At 43.5% G+C, this 22,500-nt stretch overlaps 1 protein-coding gene and 1 non-coding gene across 3 annotated transcripts in view; one reads left to right on the top strand and one right to left on the bottom strand.

Moving 5' to 3' along the window:
• LOC121578291 (ubiquitin thioesterase ZRANB1) overlaps positions 1-12,504 on the bottom strand; it is a 41,679-nt gene extending 29,175 nt beyond the window's left edge. Inside the window, exons 1-5 of one of the 2 annotated variants that reach the window (XM_045223267.1) lie at positions 12,428-12,504; positions 11,281-11,409; positions 10,140-10,327; positions 3,024-3,177; positions 1,011-1,082 (exon numbers count right to left, since the gene is read on the bottom strand). In XM_045223267.1, the coding sequence (XP_045079202.1) occupies positions 1,011-1,082; positions 3,024-3,177; positions 10,140-10,327; positions 11,281-11,308 (442 nt within the window). In that variant the 5' untranslated portion in view covers positions 11,309-11,409; positions 12,428-12,504. Of the gene's footprint in view, positions 1-1,010; positions 1,083-3,023; positions 3,178-10,139; positions 10,328-11,280; positions 11,410-12,427 lie in introns of those variants that run through there. The other variant, XM_045223268.1, reaches the window with a different exon arrangement.
• Positions 12,472-12,545, top strand: trnaa-agc. The gene has a single exon. It is a non-coding gene; the product is annotated as a tRNA-Ala (tRNA).
• The last annotated feature ends 9,955 nt before the right edge of the window (positions 12,546-22,500 follow it).

Below are 22,500 nucleotides of genomic sequence, written 5' to 3'. Positions count from 1 at the left end.
AGCTAGCTGGTGAGAGGAGAGGGGGGTGAGGTAACTAGCTAGCTGGTGAGAGGAGAGGGGGGGTGAGGTAACTAGCTAGCTGGTGAGAGGAGAGGGTGGTGAGGTAACTAGCTAGCTGGTGAGAGGAGAGGGGGGTGAGGTAACTAGCTAGCTGGTGAGAGGAGAGGGGGGTGAGGTAACTAGCTAGCTGGTGAGAGGAGAGGGGGGTGAGGTAACTAGCTAGCTGGTGAGAGGAGCAGATTGGGGCTCCTAAAGGAGTGCTCTTCTCTTTTTTACCTGCTCATTTGAAAGACTGACTGATGCAGAATGACCACCCACAACATTCACACCTAACATACACTGAGTGTACAAAACATTAGGAACACCTGCTCTTTCCATGACAGACTGACCAGGTGAATCCAGGTGAAAGCTATGATCCCTTATTGATGTCACTTGTTAAATCCACTTCAATCAGTGTAGATGAAGGGGAGGAGACAGGTTAAAGAAGGATTTTTAAGCCCGGACACAATTGAGACATGGGATTGTGTATGTGTGCCATTTAGAGGGTGAATGGGCAAGACACAATATTTCTAGTGCCTTTGAACGGGGTATGGTAGTAGGTACCAGGCGCACCGGTTTGAGTGTGTCAAGAACTGCACCGCTGCTGGGTTTTTCACGCTCAACAGTGTCCCGTGTTTATCAAGAACAGTCCACCACACAAAGAACATCCAGCCATATAACTGTGTGCCATATTAGGAAGGTGTTCCTAATGTTTTGTCCACTCAGTGTATATATGGCACACAGTTGACTCTCATGGAGCAGATTGTGGCTCCTAAAGGAGCTCCTCTCCATCACTTTATCTGGTCATCTGAGAGACGGACGCAAAAGGTTCACACACACACACCTCATATCTAACACATATTTGATTCTAATGGTAAATCTACAACATACAGTATGTATCCCGGCATGGGGTTGACGGAGATATTCAGAAATATCCAGGAGATATCAAGAATCCTCCGAGATCTTTTTACCTTTCTGTACGTCTCGATCTAACATCTCGTCAAACAGCTTCTCCTGGACTGCAGTGGGCAGGTCTTCTATGTCTGCAGGAACACACACGACGAGAGATAGCGAGGAATTACGTGACTTTTTAAAACTGCAAATATATTTTTAAAAAATCAGCTCGATTTCAAATGCCCCCCTGTTCCCATTTGCCTATATTGCCTGCCTAACACCACAAATCAAAACGGTCATGGTGAGAATAGCAGAACTGAGAAAAGACATGCTTGTAATGCCGCTCCATAAAATGGTCTACATTTTACCAACAGTGACTGAACAGTAAAAATGCTCTTCACACACACACACCGAAAGTATTCATACCCCTTGACTTATTCCACATTTTGTTGTGTTACAGCCTGAATTCAAAATGGATGAAATAACAAATTCATCACCCATCTACACACACACACACACACACACACACACACACACACACACACACACACCCCATAAAGACAAAGTGAAAACGTGTTTTTAGACATTTTTACTAATTTACTGAAAATGAAATACTGAAATATCTCGTTTTCAAAAGTTTTCACACCCCACTATACCACAGCATGATGCTGCCACCACCATGCTTCACGGTAGGGATGGTGTTAGACGGGTGATGAGCTGTGCCTGGTTTTCTCCAGACATAACGCTTTGCATTCAGGCCAAAAATTTTTCAATTTGTCTCATCAGACCACAGAATCTTTTGCCTTATGCTCTTTGCCTTTTTGCAAACTCCAGGCGTGCTGTCATGTGCTTTTTTCTCAGGAGTGGCTTCCGTCTGGCCACTCTCCCATAAAGCCCAGATTGGTGAAGTATAATAATAATAATAATAATATGCCATTTAGCAGACGCTTTTATCCAAAGCGACTTACAGTCGTGCGTGCATACATTTTTTTTTGGTGTATGGGTGGTCCCGGGGATCGAACCCACTACCTTGGCGTTACAAGCGCCGTGCTCTACCAGCTGAGCTACAGAGGACCACTGAAGTGCTGTAGAGACTGTTGACAGACCGCTGTCAACCGTGGGACCTTATATAGACAGGTGTGTTTCTTTCTAAATCATGTCCAAACATTTTAAAAATTGGCCACAGTTGGACTCAAAACGAAGTGATGTAGTGACATCAAGGACGATGAAAGGAAATTGGATGCACCCTGAGCACAATTTGGAGTGTCAGAGAAAAGGGGTTTGAATACTTATGTAATTGAGATATTACATTTTCAATCCTTTTGCAAACATTTCTAAAAACATGTCTTCACTTTGTCATTATGGAGTATTGTGTGTAGACGGTTGAGAGAAAATAAATCTATTTAATCCATTTTGAATTCAGGCTGGAACAACAAAAATGTGGAATAAATCAAAGGGGGTATGAATACTTTCTGAAAGGACAGTAGCTGCATGGTTAACTGCATACACCGACGAGAACACTGGTGGCCATTATCTGGCTCAATAGTGAATACACCGACTTGACAGAGAGCTCTCACTGTAGTGGCCTGAAGCCAAGCTCCGCCTGCACAGAAATACATTTCAAATCTTCTGCTGAACCCTGCACAATCCTTCATCTCACCCTCGCAGGCTGCTCTGAAACAGAATACAACCAGGAACTCTACAGTGTGTGTTTGTGTGTGTGTGTGTGTGTGTGTGGTGTGTACAATTAAGTGCACGTCTCTGAAATCTCAATGAAGATATTATGCCGGCGGGAAAAGACTGGATGCAGTCTCTCTCTCCCTCACTACGACGACCTACTGTACCTACAAGGACCGCCTACATTATGTTTATTCATACACTTAAACATACTTCATAAATGTATTTTATATACAGAACAACTAGAAACTGGATCAAACATTTCCGTCCTTTTTGCACATTTTTATCACGATGAACAATCTCCCCTCGGACACTTGGCCTACGGCTTTGTGTTGACCGTCAATTCATCATCGCCGAGGAACGACGGAGGACAAACGGCTCGGTGTGCGGTAGAGACAGGGCAGGCGGGTCACCTGCGGGCAGTGTGAAGGTGACCAGGTCAGAGAGGAAGTAACAGTTGAAGTCTCCTTTGCGTCGGTGCAGAGAGGCAGCGATCTCCCTGCGGATCTGTTCCGTCAGCTCACCACACACCATGGCAGGGATACACTTCGCTGTCTGCTGGGACACCTGCACGGGGGGGACGGACGGAGGGAGGGGAGGAGAGACTCATTATGACAAGAAACCTTTTTCATTTTCTGGCACACTGCTGCTCCTGGAGTAACCTCCAGAATTTTGAATTTTGACGGTTTTATCCAGTTAAAGGAATTCAAGTTGAGAGTAATAGACTTGCTACAGGAGATACAGTGGGGAGAACAAGTATTTGATACACTGCCGATTTTGCAGGTTTTCCTACTTACAAAGCTTGTAGTCTGTAATTTTTATCATAGGTACAATTCAACTGTGAGAGACGGAATCTAAAACAAAAATCCAGAAAATCACATTGAATGATTTTTAAGTAATTAATTTGCATTTTATTGCATGACATAAGTATTTGATACATCAGAAAAGCAGAACTTAATATTTGGTACAGAAACCTTTGTTTGCAATTACAGAGATCATACGTTTCCTGTATGTCTTGACCAGGTTTGCACACACTGCAGCAGGGATTTTGGCCCACTCCTCCATACAGACCTTCTCCAGATCCTTCAGGTTTCGGGGCTGTCGCTGGGCAATACGGACTTTCAGCTCCCTCCAAAGATTTTCTATTGGGTTCAGGTCTGGAGACTGGCTAGGCCACTCCAGGACCTTGAGATGCTTCTTACGGAGCCACTCCTTAGTTGCCCTGGTTGTGTGTTTCGGGTCGTTGTCATGCTGGAAGACCCAGCCACGACCCATCTTCAATGCTCTTACTGAGGGAAGGAGGTTGTTGGCCAAGATCTCGCGATACATGGCCCCATCCATCCTCCCCTCAATACGGTGCAGTCGTCCTGTCCCCTTTGCAGAAAAGCATCCCCAAAGAATGATGTTTCCACCTCCATGCTTCACAGTTGGGATGGTGTTCTTGGGGTTGTACTCATCCTTCTTCTTCCTCCAAACACAGCGAGTAGAGTTTAGACCAAAAAGCTCTATTTTTGTCTCATCAGTCATCCAGATGGTCATTGGCAAACTTCAGACGGGCCTGGACATGCGCTGGCTTGAGCAGGGTGACCTTGCGTGCGCTGCAGGATTTTAATCCATGACAGCGTAGTGTGTTACTAATGGTTTTCTTTGAGACTGTGGACCCAGCTCTCTTCAGGTCATTGACCAGGTCCTGCCGTGTAGTTCTGGGCTGATCCCTCACCTTCCTCATGATCATTGATGCCCCACGAGGTGAGATCTTCCATGGAGCCCCAGACCAAAGGGTGATTGACCGTCATCTTAAACTTCTTTCATTTTCTAATAATTGCGCCAACAGTTGTTGCCTTCTCACCAAGCTGCTTGCCTATTGTCTTGTAGCCCATCCCAGCCTTGTGCAAGTCTACAATTTTATCCCTGATGTCCTTACACAGCTCTCTGGTCTTGGCCATTGTGGAGAGGTTGGAGTCTTGTTTGATTGAAATTTCCATCCCCAACTATAACATTTTCCGTCTAGATAGAACTGCCAAAGGGGGTGGAGTTGCAATCTACTGTAGAGATAGCCTGCAGAGCTCTATCATACTATCCAGGTCTGTGCCCAAACAGTTTGAGCTTCTACTTCTAAAAATCCACCTTTCCAGAAATAAGTCTCTCACTGTTGCCGCTTGCTACAGACCCCCCTCAGCCCCCAGCTGTGCCCTGGACACCATATGTGAATTGATTGCCCCCCATTTATCCTCAGAGTTTGTACTGCTTGGTGACCTAAATTGGGATATGCTTAATACCCCAGCCATCCTACAATCCAAGCTAGATGCCCTCAACCTCACGCAAATTATCAACGAACCTACCAGGTACAACCCTAAATCCGTAAACATGGGTACCCTCATAGATATCATCCTGACTAACATACCCTCTAAATACACCTCAGCTGTCTTCAACCAGGATCTCAGCGATCACTGCCTTATTGCCTGCGTCCGTAACGGGTCCGCGGTCAAACGACCACCCCTCATCACTGTCAAACGCTCCCCTAAAACACTTTAGCGAGCATGCCTTCCTAATTGACCTGGCCCAGGTATCCTGGATGGATATAGATCTCATTCCGTCAGTAGAGGATGCCTGGTTGTTCCTTAAAAGTAATTTCCTCTCAATCTTAAATAAACATGCCCCATTCAAAAAATACAGAACTAAGAACCGATATAGCCCCTGGTTCTCCTCAGACTTGACTGCCCTTGACCAGCACAAAAACATCCTGTGGCGTACAGCATTAGCATCAAATAGCCCCCGCGATATGCAACTTTTCAGGGAAGTTAGGAACCAATATACACAAGCAGTCAGGAAAGCAAAGGCTAACTTTTTCAAACAGAAATTTGCATCCTGTAGCACTAACTCCAAAAAGTTTTGGGACACTGTAAAGTCCATTGAGAATAAGAGCACTTCCTCCCAGCTGCCCACTGCACTGAGGCTAGGAAACACTATCACCACCGATAAATCTACAATAATCGAGAATTTCAACAAGCATTTTGCTACAGCTGGCCATGCTTTCCATCTGGCTACCACTAACCCGGCCACCAACTCTGCACCCTCTGCTGCAACTTGCCCATGCCCCCCCGCTTCTCCTTCACACAAATTCAGACAGCTGATGTTTTGAAAGCGCTGCAAAATCTGGACCCCTACAAATCAGCTGGGCTAGACAATCTGGACCCTTTCTTTCTAAAACTAGCCGCCAAATTGTCGCTACCCCTATTACTAGTCTGTTCAACCTCTCTTTCATAACGTCTGAGATCCCCAGAGATTGGAAAGCTGCCGCGGTCATCCCCCTTCTTCAAAGGGGGTGACACTCTAGATCCAAACTGCTACAGACCTATATCCATCCTGCCCTGCCTTTCGAAAGTATTTGAAAGCCAAGTTAACAAACAGATCACCGACCATTTCGAATACCACCGTACCTTCTCCGCTATGCAATCCGGTTTCCGAGCTGGTCACGGGTGCACTTCAGCCACGCTCAAGGTCATAAACGATATTATAACCGCGATTGATAATAGACAGTACTGTGCAGCCGTCTTCATCGACCTGGCCAAGGCTTTCGACTCTGTCAACCACCGCATTCTTATTGGCAGACTAAATAGCCTTGGTTTCTCAAATGACTGCCTCGCCTGGTTCACCAACTACTTCTCAGATAGAGTTCAGTGTGTCAAATCGGAGGGCCTGTTGTCTGGACCTATGGCAGTCTCTATGGGGGTGCCACAGGGTTCAATTCTTGGGCCGACACTTTTCTCCGTGTATATCAATGATGTTGCTCTTGCTGCTGGTGACTCTCAGATCCACCTCTACGCAGACGACACCATTTTGTATACATCTGGCCCTTCATTGGACACTGTGTTAACAAACCTCCAAACGAGCTTCAATGCCATACAACAATCCTTCAGTAGCCTCCAACTGCTCTTAAACACTAGTAAAACTAAATGCATGCTTTTCAATCGAACGCTGCTGGCACCCGCCCACCCGACTAGAATCACCACTCTCGACGGGTCTGACCTAGAGTATGTGGACAACTACAAATACCTAGGTGTCTGGTTAGACTGTAAACTCAACTTCCAGACTCACATAAAGAATCTCCAATCCAAAGTTAAATCTAGAATCGGCTTCCTATTTCGCAACAAAGCCTCCTTCACTCATGCTGCCAAACATGCCCTCGTAAAACTGACTATCCTACCGATCCTTGACTTCGGCGATGTCATTTACAAAATAGCCTCCAACACTCTACTCAGCAAATTGGATGTAGTCTATCACAGTGCCATCCGTTTTGTCTCCAAAGCCCCATACACTACCCACCACTGTGACCTGTACGCTCTTGTTGGCTGGTCCTCACTACATGTTCGTCGTCAAACCCACTGGCTCCAGGCCATCTATAAATCACTGCTAGGCAAATCCCCGCCTTATCTTAGCTCATTGGTCACCATAGCAGCACCCACCCGTAGTCTGCGCTCCAGCAGGTATATCTCACTGGTCATTCCCAAAGCCAACACCTCCTTTGGCCGCCATTCCTTCCAGTTCTCTGCTGCCAATGACTGGAACGAATTGCAAAAATCTCTGAAGCTGGAGACTCTTATCTCCCTCACTAACTTTAAGCATCAGTTGTCAGAGCACCTTACCGATCACTGCACCTGTACACAGCCCATCTGAAATTAGCCCACCCAACTACCTCATCCCTATATTGTTATTTATGTTGCTCTTTTGCACCCCAGTATCTCTATTTGCACATAATCTCTTGCACATCTAGCATTCCAGTGTTAATACTATTGTAATTATTCTGCACTATAGCCTATTTATTGCCTTACCTCCATAACTTGCTACATTTGCACACACTGTATATATATTTTCTGTTGTATTTTTGACTTTATGTTTTTTTACCCCATATGTAACTCTGTGTTGTTTTTATTGCACTGCTTTGCTTTATCTTGGCCAGGTCGCAGTTGTAAATGAGAACCTGTTCTCAACTGGTTTACCTGGTTAAATAAAGGTGAAATAAAATAAATAAATAAAATAAAATAAAAAAATAAATTGAGTGTGTGGACAGGTGTCTTTTATACAGGTAACGAGTTCAAACAGGTGCAGTTAATACAGGTAATGAGTGGAGAACAGGAGGGCTTCTTAAAAGAAAAACGAATAGGTCTGTGAGAGCCGGAATTCTTACTGGTTGGTAGGTGATCAAATACTTATGTCATGCAATAAAATGCAAATTAATTACTTTAAAATCATTCAATGTGATTTTCTGGATTTTTGTTCTACATTCCGTCTCTCACAGTTGAAGTGTACCTATGATAACAATTACAGACCTCTACATGCTTTGTCAGTAGGAAAACCTGCAAAATCGGCAGTGTATCAAATACTTGTTCTCCCCACTGTACATTTACATTTTAGTCATTTTAGCAGACGCTCTTATCCAGAGCGACTTACAGTTAGTGAATGCATACAAGTGTTTTTGTTTGTTTGTTTTTTTCTTTAACCAAAGAAAGCCTCATTGTCCAAAAATATTCCACTGCAATTAGATTCATGGTATACACTGTCCTGAACCTGACATTAAATTCAGTCTGTACATTGTCCTCCAGCACATTAAATAGCCTATGACAGGGGTAATGTGCAGTGTACGTATTATGTTGAGTGTGTAATGACCCGTGTCTATTTTGTATACAGCAGTTCTGCGTCCAAGACCATTTACCCATTCGGGACATTAAAGTTAATCCTGTCATATCCTATACTTAAGCAATAAGGCCCGAGGGGGTGGTGGTATCTGGCCAATGGCTAAGGGCTGTTCTTACACATGACGCAACACGTGTGATGTGAACTGGGCTCCTACAACAGGACAATGACCCAAAGCACAGCTCCAAACTATGCAATAACTATTTAGGGAAGAAGCAGTCAGCTGGTATTCTGTCTATAATGGAGTGGCCAGCACAGTCACCGGATCTCAACCCTATTGAGCTGTTGTGGGAGCAGCTTGACCGTATGGTACGTAAGAAGTGCCCATCAAGCCAATCCAACTTGTGGGAGGTGCTTCAGGAAGCATGGGGTGAAATCGCTTCAGATTACCTCAACAAATTGACAACTAGAATGCCAAAAGGTCTGCAAGGCTGTAATTGCTCCAAATGGAGGATTCTTTGACGAAAGCAAAGTTTGAAGGACACAATTATTATTTCAATTAAAAATCCTTATTTCTAACCTTGCCAATGACTACATTTCCTATTCATTTTGCTATATTTCATTTAATGTATGTTTTCATGGAAAACAAGGACATTTCTAAAGTGACCCCAAACTTTTGAACGGTAGTGTATGTCATTTTATGAAGCATGTCTTACTTTGTTTCAAAGTAGCCTAGTCAAAATACGACCATAGAAATGTTGAGGCAATTATTTAATAAAACACTTAATATGCCATTGAAACCAGCATTTCTCATGTTCTATTGGTTTTCAAATCAACGTTGTTTTATGGTCCAGCAGCCAAAGGCATAATCCTAGTCCCATTAGTGACCCATGCTAGTTAATGCACCTTTAGATCTCCCCTTTCTTAACTTCGAACAGATATTTTCATCTCCGTCACGTGAAACCGCTCACGCATTGAGAACAATGTTCCCGCTAATTGCATTTTGGAACATTCGCGCATAGCCTACAGCCATGTGCGTATTGTTGAGCTTATGATTTGAAGAAAAAAAACAACAAAAAAAAACTTTTGCAACATTTTCAGCTAAAACGGTCTGATACGTTGCGTCAGCCTCATTGCTTTAAAAAAAAAAATATATATATATATGTGCGGTGGTTGTATGAATTTTGGATGTGGTCCCAGAACTGTCCCAGAGTCTGTTTTGAACCGTATATATTTTATGTCGTCCCAGGGACGACAGGCCACCATTAATTTCGAGCCCTGGAGGGAATTATTTTATAAAAAGACATAAAAAGTATTTGGTTGTAATTGTAATGTTGCAGTATTTCATAGGCTACCAATCCTCCAGGTGTATTTTGAGACAGGCTTGATTATGCATCAGAAGCCAATAGGCAGAGTGCAGGCAACATTCTGGTGGTGATAAAGACAGTAACGCATTTCCATTTTGTAAAGTAGTTCCTTGCATCATTACAATGATGGAAACATGACGTTAAGAGACATTTATCTTCAACAAACTGACTTGAGCATTTGGAGTAAAAGATTCTGTCCTACTTGCAAAATAAAAATGAATGTCAAGCCTTGTTATATGGGCACTGCTGTGCATTTAAGATTTTACCCCCTTTAAATCTCCTGTCAGTAGCACTGTGGTGAAAACTGAAAGCGTTCCCTTCAACCATCTTCCTGGAAAACTTAAGGATGGATTTCAAGATGTCTGATTTGTGACGAACGAGTACAGTCTGATTTTTTTGTCTCCCTGACTTGTAATCACATTACGTTTGAGCCATTAGGACAATTGGTACTGTTCTAAATAGCTAGTCGGTCCATGTGGGGAAAATGATCAGGGTCTGGTCTATTATGTATTTAAAATGTCGCTTTACCTCAGTGAGGAGGCCAGCCAGCATGTCCTGTCTTTGGAAGCGGATGGCCAGGTGGACCAGGGTCAAGCCGTCGCCGAAGGCAGAGGGACGGTTCAGGAGACGGACCTCGTCCGACGTCATCTGACGGGCGATGTCACCGCCGGAGGACTTGTAGGCCTCGACCGCAGCCACGTTCCCCTCCACCACACCTGCAGCACAGACACGCTACATTTAGGCTACATTTGAATCATTAAGCAGACACCTGGGCTACGTTTAGACAGGCAGCCCAATTGTGATATTTTCAGCTCTGAAAAGAGCCGATGTGATTGGTCAAAAGAAGAAGATGAGAATTGGGCTGCCTGTCTGAACGCAGCCAGAGAGAAAGTCGTTGTTGGTGATGACCGGAACAAGTCATATTACATTCAAACACAGAGAAACTGATTGTACAGCCAGGGGTAGGCTACATAAGACAACAAATAGCACTACAGTATACACATAATCATCTATGAGGGAGCAGAAGCAGGGAGGAATTAAGTCGTAGTGTTGTGTTGGGGGACGTACTGCCACTGAGACTGTCAAGACGTACTGCCACTGAGACCGTCAAGACGTACTGCCACTGAGACGTACTGCCACAGACTGTCAAGACGTACTGCCACTGAGACCGTCAAGACGTACTGCCACTGAGACCGTCAAGACGTACTACCACTGAGACCGTCAAGACGTACTGCCACTGAGACCGTCAAGACGTACTGCCACTGAGACCGTCAAGACGTACTGCCACTGAGACCGTCAAGACGTACTGCCACTGAGACCGTCAAGACGTACTGCCACTGAGACGTCAAGACGTACTACCACTGAGACCGTCAAGACGTATTGCCACTGAGACCGTCAAGACGTACTACCACTGAGACTGTCAAGACGTACTGCCACTGAGACCGTCAAGACGTACTGCCACCGAGACGTCAAGACGTACTACCACCGAGACTGGGGACAGTCAGGATGGTCATTGTTAACAGATATAGTGTAGGGCTGTAGAGCTGGCAGGGGACAGTCAGGTTGGTCATTGGTAACAGATATACTGTAAGGCTAGGCCTGTACTCTTGCTTTGTGTAGGCCTTTAGCCTAGATAACGTCCATCAATGTACTTTTACGTATATCCTACCTGTGAAGCAAGTTTGTATCAACAACATTCATATCATGAATGTAGCCCCGTGTAGCTCAGTTGGTAGAGCATGGCGCTAGCAGGAGGACTTGTAGGCCTCGACCGCAGCCACGTTCCCCTCCACCACACCTGCAGCACAGACACGCTACATTTAGGCTACATTTGAATCATTAAGCAGACACCTGGGCTACGTTTAGACAGGCAGCCCAATTGTGATATTTTCAGCTCTGAAAAGAGCCGATGTGATTGGTCAAAAGAAGAAGATGAGAATTGGGCTGCCTGTCTGAACGCAGCCAGAGAGAAAGTCGTTGTTGGTGATGACCGGAACAAGTCATATTACATTCAAACACAGAGAAACTGATTGTACAGCCAGGGGTAGGCTACATAAGACAACAAATAGCACTACAGTATACACATAATCATCTATGAGGGAGCAGAAGCAGGGAGGAATTAAGTCGTAGTGTTGTGTTGGGGGACGTACTGCCACTGAGACTGTCAAGACGTACTGCCACTGAGACCGTCAAGACGTACTGCCACTGAGACGTACTGCCACAGACTGTCAAGACGTACTGCCACTGAGACCGTCAAGACGTACTGCCACTGAGACCGTCAAGACGTACTACCACTGAGACCGTCAAGACGTACTGCCACTGAGACCGTCAAGACGTACTGCCACTGAGACGTACTGCCACAGACTGTCAAGACGTACTGCCACTGAGACCGTCAAGACGTACTGCCACTGAGACCGTCAAGACGTACTACCACTGAGACCGTCAAGACGTACTACCACTGAGACCGTCAAGACGTACTGCCACTGAGACCGTCAAGACGTACTACCACTGAGACCGTCAAGACGTATTGCCACTGAGACCGTCAAGACGTACTACCACTGAGACTGTCAAGACGTACTGCCACTGAGACCGTCAAGACGTACTGCCACCGAGACGTCAAGACGTACTACCACCGAGACTGGGGACAGTCAGGATGGTCATTGTTAACAGATATAGTGTAGGGCTGTAGAGCTGGCAGGGGACAGTCAGGTTGGTCATTGGTAACAGATATACTGTAAGGCTAGGCCTGTACTCTTGCTTTGTGTAGGCCTTTAGCCTAGATAACGTCCATCAATGTACTTTTACGTATATCCTACCTGTGAAGCAAGTTTGTATCAACAACATTCATATCATGAATGTAGCCCCGTGTAGCTCAGTTGGTAGAGCATGGCGCTAGCAACGCCAGGGTTGTGGGTTCGTTTCCCACGGGGGGCCAGTATGAAAAGAAAAAAATGTATGCACTCACTAACTGTAAGTCGCTCTGGATAAGAGCGTCTGCTAAAATGATTAAAATGTAAAATATCATTGCAGACAGATATAGGAGCTTTCCCATCTGAAATATTATGTCCCCAGGTGCTGCTTCTGCAACAGTATCTGAATGGATTAAAGCTTGGATCGGCTACAGAGAGATGTCCCCATACCGATAGCTGGTTATGAAATGCTAGATGTAATTGACAGGCTGTCGTGCACATTAAAAAGACCAACATCACTAATCCATCACATAGTGAATGGGCTCCATACTGTTCCTAGTCACTGCCAATGAATCTACAGCCCCAATAGGGATGTGGTCAAAAGTAGTGCACTATACAGGGAGCCATTTGTGAGGCATACTTTATCTCATTTGGGTAAGGCAGAGGGACTCAAGAGAAATACACTAAATGTATTCTGTTGTATATGCTTCTGAAAAGGACTTGGATGAATCCTATAGATACACATGGAGAGGCATGGCTTAATGTGACCACGCCCCCCCGGGTAGGGTTTCCCTCAGCCCACAGATTTCCATCATCATCATCATTGCGGTGTATAGCCTGATAAACCACGCGGTTCGTCTAACCTGGTCCTTGGGCAGTTGATGAAACTTGATTTGGTGGTCTATTTCTCCTACTAATGTTCAAGCAAAAACAGTACGCAACAGCTTTTCGGCATCTTAGCTATAAAAGCAGGGTTAGTTAGCTAACAATAGCTAGCTGAAAAAAGTCCATTGGTATCGACTGACAGATAATCATGACGTACATTCCGTGCGACAGTCTCCGTTCATGCTAACATTATTACGTTTAGAATCAAAAGTGTTTTTAGGTATGACGTAGTTTGTTGATTAAGACGACTTGGAAGTATGTTAAAAAACGACAAAACCAAGCAAAATGTTTCTAGAATGATATAAAGAATAACACAGCGGTTGTCTGGTTACGAGTAGAGTAGGCAGTTTAACATGGGAGTAAAGGGAGTCCACCACGTCTGTACCCTACTCGGGGGTGTGGTCACGTTAAGCCACGCCTCGCCATGTACAGTGCCTTGCAAAAGTATTCATCCCCCTTGGCGTTTTGGCCTATTTTGTTGCATTACAACCTGTAATTTAAATGGATTCTTATTTGGATTTCATGTAATGGACATACACAAAATAGTCCAAATTGGTGAAGTGAAATGAAAAAAAATAACTTGTTTCAAAAAATTCTAAAAAATTAATAACGGAAAAGTGGTGCGTGCATATGTATTCACCCCCTTTGCTATGAAGCCCCTAAATAAGATATGGTGCAACCAATTACCTTCAGAAGTCACATAATTTGTTAAATGAAGTCCACCTGTGTGCAATCTAAGTGTCACATGATCTGTCACATGATCTCAGTATATATACACACACCTGTTCTGAAAGGCCCCAGAGTCTGCAACACCACTAAACAAGGGGCACCACCAAGCAAGCGGCACCATGAAGACCAAGGAGCTCTCCAAACAGGTCAGGGACAAAGTTGTGGAGAAGTACAGATCAGGGTTGGGTTATAAAAAAAATATCAGAAACTTTGAACATCCCACGGAGCACCATTAAATCCATTATTTAAAAAATGGAAAGAATATGGCACCACAACAAACCTGCCAAGAGAGGGCCGCCCACCAAAACTCACGGACCAGGCAAGGAGGGCATTAATCAGAGAGGCAACAAAGAGACCAAAGATAACCCTGAAGGGTCTGCAAAGCTCCACAGCGGAGGCTGGAGTATCTGTCCATAGGACCACTTTAAGCCGCACACTCCACAGAGTTGGGCTTTACGGAAGAGTGGCCAGAAAAAAGCCATTGCTTAAAGAAATAAATAAGCAAACACGTTTGGTATTCGCCAAGTGGGAGATTCCCCAAACATATGGAAGAAGGTACTCTGGTCAGATGAGACTAAAATTGAGCTTTTTGGCCATCAAGAAAAACGCTTTGTCTGGCGCAAACCCAACACCTCTCATCACCCCGAGAACACCATCCCCACAGTGAGGCATGGTGGTGGCAGCATCATGCTGTGGGGATGTTTTTCCATCGGCAGGGACTGGGAAACTGGTCAAAATTGAAGGAATGATGGATGGCGCTAAATACAGGGAAATTCTTGAGGGAAACCTGTTTCAGTCTTCCAGAGATTTGAGACTGGGACAGAGGTTCACCTTCCAGCAGGACAATGATCCTAAGCATACCGCTAAAGCAACACTTGAGTGGTTTAAGGGGAAACATTTAAATGTATTGGAATGGCCTAGTCAAAGCCCAGACCTCAATCCAATTGAGAATCTGTGGTATGACTTAAAGATTGCTGTACACCAGCGGAACCCATCCAACTTGAAGGAGCTGGAGCAGTTTTTCCTTGAAGAATGGGCAGAAATCCCAGTGGCAAGATGTGCCAAGCTTATAGAGACATACCCCAAGAGACTTGCAGCTGTAATTGCTGCAAAAGGTGGCTCTACAAAGTATTGCTTTGGGGGGGGTGAATCGTTATGCACGCTCAAGTTCTGTTTATTTTGTCTTATTTCTTGTTTGTTTCACAAGAAAAAAATATTTTGCATCTTCAAAGTGGTAGGCATGTTGTGTAAATCAAATGATACAAACCCCCCAAATTCCAGGTTGTAAGGCAACAAAATAGGAAAAATTCCATGGGGGGTGAATACTTCCGCAAGCCAGATTTATTATCTTTCAGTATAATAAATCTATACATTCAATACCATGTCGAATCCTATTCCTGCCCTCTCTATTCAATTGAAGAATAGGCTAATAGTATTCTCAGAACACTGCATTGCATAACATTTTCCAACTTCACTCAATCCAACACACCAAAGTGTAATGATTTGACACGGACTAATTGTTTTCAACAGGAAGACATGAACATGTAAATGTGCACTGGTGTTGGCTTAATGAAACTGAACAATTTTACACAAACACTGTCTGCTTCCTTCTGCTATGGAAAACGAATGAGATCATCTGATCCGAGTTTCCTTCAGAATAACCAGTACTTAAACTAAAACCAAATGAGATCATCTGATCTGAGTTTCCTTCATAATTTCAACAACCAGTACTGAAACTGTACATCAAAAGATGTGTGGGAACGGCTGTTGCCAAAGGAGACCAAGGCCTGAGATGTGAGGAAGTGTTCTCAGACTCTGCCTTCTCAGAATGGACCGCTTGGCTGGGTCACTTCCTACATAGAGGATGAGCTCATTCAGTGTGAAGTTGATAACATAACCCCAATGATACTGACTGACTGGCTGGCAGACTGGCTGACTTACTGGTTGACGTCCAATGACTGGAAATGATGTACAAGATCAATTAGATAGATTCATATTACTTTCAGGTTCTGTGTTCTAACATTGGTCAGGAAGTCAGATAATGAACTGTAAGGTGATGTCTGGTAGGCCTCATATAGCCTAATCTAATAACCCAGTCAATATCACATTCATTGGTCAACATGCATGTCCCAAGGCAATGTTATTTGTGTCTCAACAAACTCCCTAGCCAGACTTGTGACATTATTGTATCTCAACAACAAACTCCCTGGCCAGACATTATGTAGGCTATAGGTAGTGAAGTCATGATGCAGGTTAGTAGGCGTTATGACGTCATTATGCAGGTTAGTAGGCGTTATGACGTCATTATGCAGGTTAGTAGGCGTTATGACGTCATTATGCAGGTTAGTAGGCGTTATGACGTCATTATGCGGGTTAGTAGGCGTTATGACGTCATTATGCAGGTTAGTAGGCGTTATGACGTCATTATGCAGGTTAGTAGAGCGTTATGACGCTCATTATGCAGGTTAGTAGGCGTTATGACGTCATTATGTAGGTTAGTAGGCGTTATGACGTCATTATGCAGGTTAGTAGGCGTTATGACGTCATTATGCAGGTTAGTAGGCGTTATGAAATCATTATGCAGGTTAGTAGGCGTTATGAAATCATTATGCAGGTTAGTAGGCGTTATGACGTCATTATGCAGGTTAGTAGGCGTTATGACATCATTATGTAAGTTAGTAGGTGTTATGACGTCATTATGCAAGTTAGTAGGTGTTATGACATCATTATGTAGGTTAGTAGGCGTTATGACGTCATTATGCAGGTTAGTAGGCGTTATGAAATCATTATGCAGGTTAGTAGGTGTTATGACGTCATTATGCAGGTTAGTAGGCGTTATGACGTCATTATGCAGGTTAGTAGGTGTTATGACGTCATTATGCAAGTTAGTAGGTGTTATGACATCATTATGTAGGTTAGTAGGTGTTATGACGTCATTATGCAAGTTAGGTGTTATGACGTCATTATGCAGGTTAGTAGGTGTTATGACGTCATTATGCAGGTTAGTAGGTGTTATGACATCATTATGCAGGTTAGTAGGCGTTATGACGTCATTATGCAAGTTAGGTGTTATGACGTCATTATGCAGGTTAGTAGACGGTATGACGTCATTATGCAGGTTAGTAGACGTTATGACGTCATTATGCAGGTTAGTAGACGTTATGACGTCATTATGCAGGTTAGTAGGCGTTATGACATCATTATGCAAGTTAGGTGTTATGACGTCATTATGCAGGTTAGTAGGCGTTATGACGTCATTATGCAGGTTAGTAGGCGTTATGACGTCATTATGCAGGTTAGTAGGCGTTATGACGTCATTATGCAGGTTAGTAGGCGTTATGACGTCATTATGCAGGTTAGTAGGTGTTATGACGTCATTATGCAGGTTAGTAGGCGTTATGACGTCATTATGCAGGTTAGTAGGCGTTATGACATCATTATGCAGGTTAGTAGGCGTTATGACGTCATTATGCAGGTTAGTAGGCGTTATGACGTCATTATGCAGGTTAGTAGATGTTATGACGTCATTATGCAGGTTAGTAGGTGTTATGACGTCATTATGCAGGTTAGTAGGCGTTATGACATCATTATGTATGTTAGTAGGCATTATGACGTCATTATGTAAGTTAGTAGGCATTATGACATCATTATGTAAGTTAGGTGTTATGACATCATTATGTAAGTTAGGTGTTATGACATCATTATGTAGGTTAGTAGGCGTTATGACGTCATTATGCAGGTTAGTAGGCGTTATGACATCATTATGCAGGTTAGTAGGCGTTATGACGTCATTATGCAGGTTAGTAGGCGTTATGACGTCATTATGCAGGTTAGTAGGTGTTATGACGTCGTTATGCAAGTTAGTAGGTGTTATGACGTCATTATGCAGGTTAGTAGGTGTTATGACATCATTATGTATGTTAGTAGGTGTTATGACGTCATTATGTAAGTTAGTAGGTGTTATGACGTCATTATGCAGGTTAGGTGTTATGACATCATTATGTAAGTTAGGTGTTATGACATCATTATGTAAGTTAGGTGTTATGACATCATTATGTAGGTTAGTAGGCGTTATGACATCATTATGTAAGTTAGTAGGTGTTATGACATCATTATGTAAGTTAGGTGTTATGACATCATTATGTAAGTTAGGTGTTATGACGTCATTATGTAGGTTAGTAGGTGTTATGACATCATTATGTATGTTAGTAGGTGTTATGACGTCATTATGCAAGTTAGTAGGTGTTATGACGTCATTATGCAGGTTAGTAGGTGTTATGACATCATTATGTATGTTAGTAGGTGTTATGACGTCATTATGTAAGTTAGTAGGTGTTATGACGTCATTATGCAGGTTAGTAGGTGTTATGACATCATTATGCAGATTAGTAGGTGTTATGACATCATTATGCAGGTTAGTAGGCGTTATGAAGTCATTATGCAGGTTAGTAGGCGTTATGACATCATTATGTATGTTAGGTGTTATGACATCATTATGTAAGTTAGGTGTTATGACATCATTATGTAGGTTAGTAGGTGTTATGACATCATTATGTAGGTTAGTAGGTGTTATGATAGGGCAGCCAAATGACCGCGGTGACCGTAGTAGCTGTTCGAATAGCGAAAAAAATGTTTTTGTTTTCTTTGAAGCACATTTTCTCCAATCCTCCGCTCCTGACTGCCTGTGCTGCCATAGAAATATAATGAATAGAACGGGCATCCTCATTCAGGAGCAAAGCAGGACGTAAAATGTGCCATGTGCTGTGATTTGTTGATTCAACTCAACTGACAATACTAAAAAATACATTCCATTGCATGAGCAACATCACTTAACATCACTTGAATGAACTTTCTACATTACCACGTAGTGTTTTTTGTAGGCTTACCCTGGCGTGATGTTTCGATAAACCATGTAAATCTCTCTCGGACAAGGTGACTTTTATCAATATATTCGGCTCCATTAACTCTCATAATCAAAAATACTAATTAGCATTAAAGTACACATCATGCAGGTTCACAGAATTTGCCCATTTAAATACCAGGCAGTCATTGCGAGTGTACCCACGAGTTTAGCAGTCAAATTACCACGGTTACGAGGTTCCCAAGCCTGTTCTATTCTTTCTATTTGTGTGTGCTGCTCCTGCATTGTGGAGGGCATAGAACCCCAAGGTGGAGGTGTCATAATGCCCAGAAAACCTAGCGGTCAAACAGGGAAATGGTGCCAATCGTTTTTTCCACATTCACTAAAACCAAATGAGATCATCAGATCTGAGTTTCCTTCATAATTTCAACAACCAGTACTGAAACTGTACATCAAAAGATGTGTGCGAACGGCTGTTGCCAAAGGAGACCAAGGCCTGAGATGTGAGGAAGTGTTCTCAGACTCGGCCTACTCAGAATGGACCGCTTGGCTGGGTCACTTCCTACACTTCCCCGTTGGGGATTTTCAGAAACACTTAAAATAAGGGCTGTTTTTCGTGTAGGTTTACCCTGGAGTGACGTTTTGCTAACCATGTAAAGCTCTCGGACACGGTGACATATTTCGGCTCTACTTACGCTCATATTCTAAAAATGCTAATTAGCATCAAAGTAGACATTATGCAAGACTACAAATCCCTGGAAATCATCTCTAGCTGAAACCTTTCCTAAAACAGGTTGTGTCAAGACAGTTTAAAAGAAATGCAGCCAATTTATTCATTACAACATTTAGCTAACATTAGATAGCTAATCCAGAGATTCTTACCTTCGCCTCATCCAGATCACCATGCTATTTGTAGTTCTTTATGAAATAATCCAAGCTTGATGATTAGTTGGTTATTTGAATCAGCCGTGTTGCTAGGGCAAAATCTAAATGTGCACCGAGGGGGCCCAGGACCCAGTTTGGGAAACCCTGGTATAGGCAACCGAAGACTTGTTTGCTTGTTTCAGCAAGGAGCCACAAAGTTTCATCCTATTGTTAAGAGTCCATGTTACGGCCGAAACTCTACTGACCGGACATCCCATCTGCAGTCAGCTGTTCCTTACACCATTTATATATATATACACACTAACAGTCAAAATATTGGACACACCTACTTATTCAAGGGTTTTTCTTTAATTTATTTTCTACATAGTTGAATAATAGCGAAGACATCAAAACCATGAAATAACACATATGGAATCATGTAGTAACCAAAAAAAAAGTGTTAAACAAATCAAAATATATTTTATATTTGAGATTCTTCAAATAGCCACCCTTTTACCTTGATGACAGCTTTGCACTCTTGGCAGTCTCTCAACCAGCTTCATGAAGTAGTCACCAGGAATGCATTTCAGTTAACAGGTGTGCCTTGTTAAAAGTTAATTTGTGGAATTTATTTCCTTCTTAATGCGTTTGAGCCAATCAGCTGTATTGTGACTAGGTGGGGGGGGTTATACAGAAGATGGTCTTTTACCAAATAGGGCTAAGTCCATATTATGGCAAGAACAGCTTAAATAAGCAAAGCGAAACGACAGTCCATCTATACTTTAAAAGACATGAAGGTCAGTCAATACGGAAAATCTCACGAACTTTTAAAGTTTCTTAAAGTGTGGTCACAAAAACCATCAAGCGCTATGATGAAACTGGCTCTCATGAGGACCGCCACAGGAATGGAAGACCCAGAGTTACCTCTGCTGCAGAGGATAAGTTAATTAGAGTTGTTAAGAGGGGACTGTGTGAATCAGGCCTTCATGGTCGAATTGCCGCAAAGAAACCACTACTAAAGGACCCCAATAAGACTCACTTGGGCCAAGAAACACGAGCAATGGACATTAGACCAGTGGAAATGTGTCCTTTGGCCTGGAGTCCAAATGTGAGACTTTTGGTTCCAACCGCCGTGTCTTTGTGAGACACGGTGTGGGTGAATGGATGATCTCCGCATGTGTAGTTCCCACCGTAAAGCATGGAGGAGGTGGTGTTATGGTGTGGGGGTGCTTTGCTGGTGACACTGTCTGTGATTTATTTAGAATTCAAGGCACACTTAACCAGCATGGCTACCACAGCATTCTGCAGCGATACACCATCCCATCTGGTTTGGACTTAGTGGGACTATCATTTGTTTTCCAACACACCTCCAGGCTGTGTAAGGGCTATTTGACCAAGAAGGAGAGTGATGGAGTGCTGCATCAGATGACCTGGTCTCCACAATCCCCAGACCTCAACCCAATTGAGATGGTTTGGGATGAGTCGGACCGCAGAGTGAAGGAAAAGCAGCCAACAAGTGCTCAGCATATGTGGGAACTCCTTCAAGACTGTTGGAAAAGCATTCCAGGTGAAACTGGTTGAGAGAATGCCAAGAGCGTGATTTGTTTAACACTTTTTTGGTTACTACATGATTCCATGTGTGTTATTTCATAGTTTTGATTCAACAATGTAGAAAATAGTAAAAATAAAGAAAAACCCTTGAATGAGTAGGTGTTATAAAACGTTTGACCGGTAGAGAGCGAGAGCATATATATATATATATATATATACACACATACATACAGTGTGGAGAACAAGTATTTGATACACAGCCGATTTTGCAGGTTTTCCTACTTACAAAGCATGTAGAGGTCTGTAATTGTTATCATAGGTACACTTCAACAGTGAGAGAAGGAATCTAAAACAAAAATCCAGAAAATCACATTGTATGATTTTTAAGTAATTAATTAGCATTTTATTGCATGACATAAGTATTTGATACATCAGAAAAGCAGAACTTGATATTTGGTACAGAAACCTTTGTTTGCAATTACAGAGATCATAAGTTTCCTGTAGGTCTTGACCAGGTTTGCACACACTGCAGCAGGGATTTTGGCCCACTCCTTCATACAGACCTTCTCCAGATCCTTCAGGTTTCAGGGCTGTCGCTGGGCAATACGGACTTTCAGCTCCCTCCAAAGATTTTCTATTGGGTTCAGGTCTGGAGACTGGCTAGGCCACTCCAGGACCTTGAGATGCTTCTTACGGAGCCACTCCTTACTTGCCCTGGCTGTGTGTTTCGGGTTGTTGTCATGCTGGAAGACCCAGCCACGACCCATCTTCAATGCTCTTACTGAGGGAAGGAGGTTGTTGGCCAAGATCTCGCGATACATGGCCCCATCCATCCTCCCCTCAATACGGTGCAGTCGTTCTGTCCCCTTTGCAGAAAAGCATCCCCAAAGAATGATGTTTCCACCTCCATGCTTCATGGTTGGGATGGTGTTCTTGGGGTTGTACTCATCCTTCTTCTTCCTCCAAACACAGCGAGTGGAGTTTAGACCAAAAAGCTCTATTTTTGTCTCATCAGACCACATGACCTTCTCCCATTCCTCCTCTGGAACATCCATATGGTCATTGGCAAACTTCAGACGAGCCTGGACATGCGCTGGCTTGAGCAGGGGGACCTTGCGTGCGCTGCAGGATTTTAATCCATGACGGCGTAGTGTGTTACTAATGGTTTTCTTTGAGAGACTGTGGTCCCAGCTCTCTGACCAGGTCCTGCCGTGTAGTTCTGGGCAGATCCCTCACCTTCCTCATGATCATTGATGCCCCACGAGGTGAGATCTTGCATGGAGCCCCAGACCCAGGGTGATTGACCGTC

Source organism: Coregonus clupeaformis, chromosome 1, assembly GCF_020615455.1.
Source record: "Coregonus clupeaformis isolate EN_2021a chromosome 1, ASM2061545v1, whole genome shotgun sequence".
NCBI lineage: Eukaryota > Metazoa > Chordata > Actinopteri > Salmoniformes > Salmonidae > Coregonus > Coregonus clupeaformis.
The sequence above is the reverse complement of the archived record's forward strand: the minus strand, read 5'-3'. Positions and strand labels throughout refer to the sequence as shown.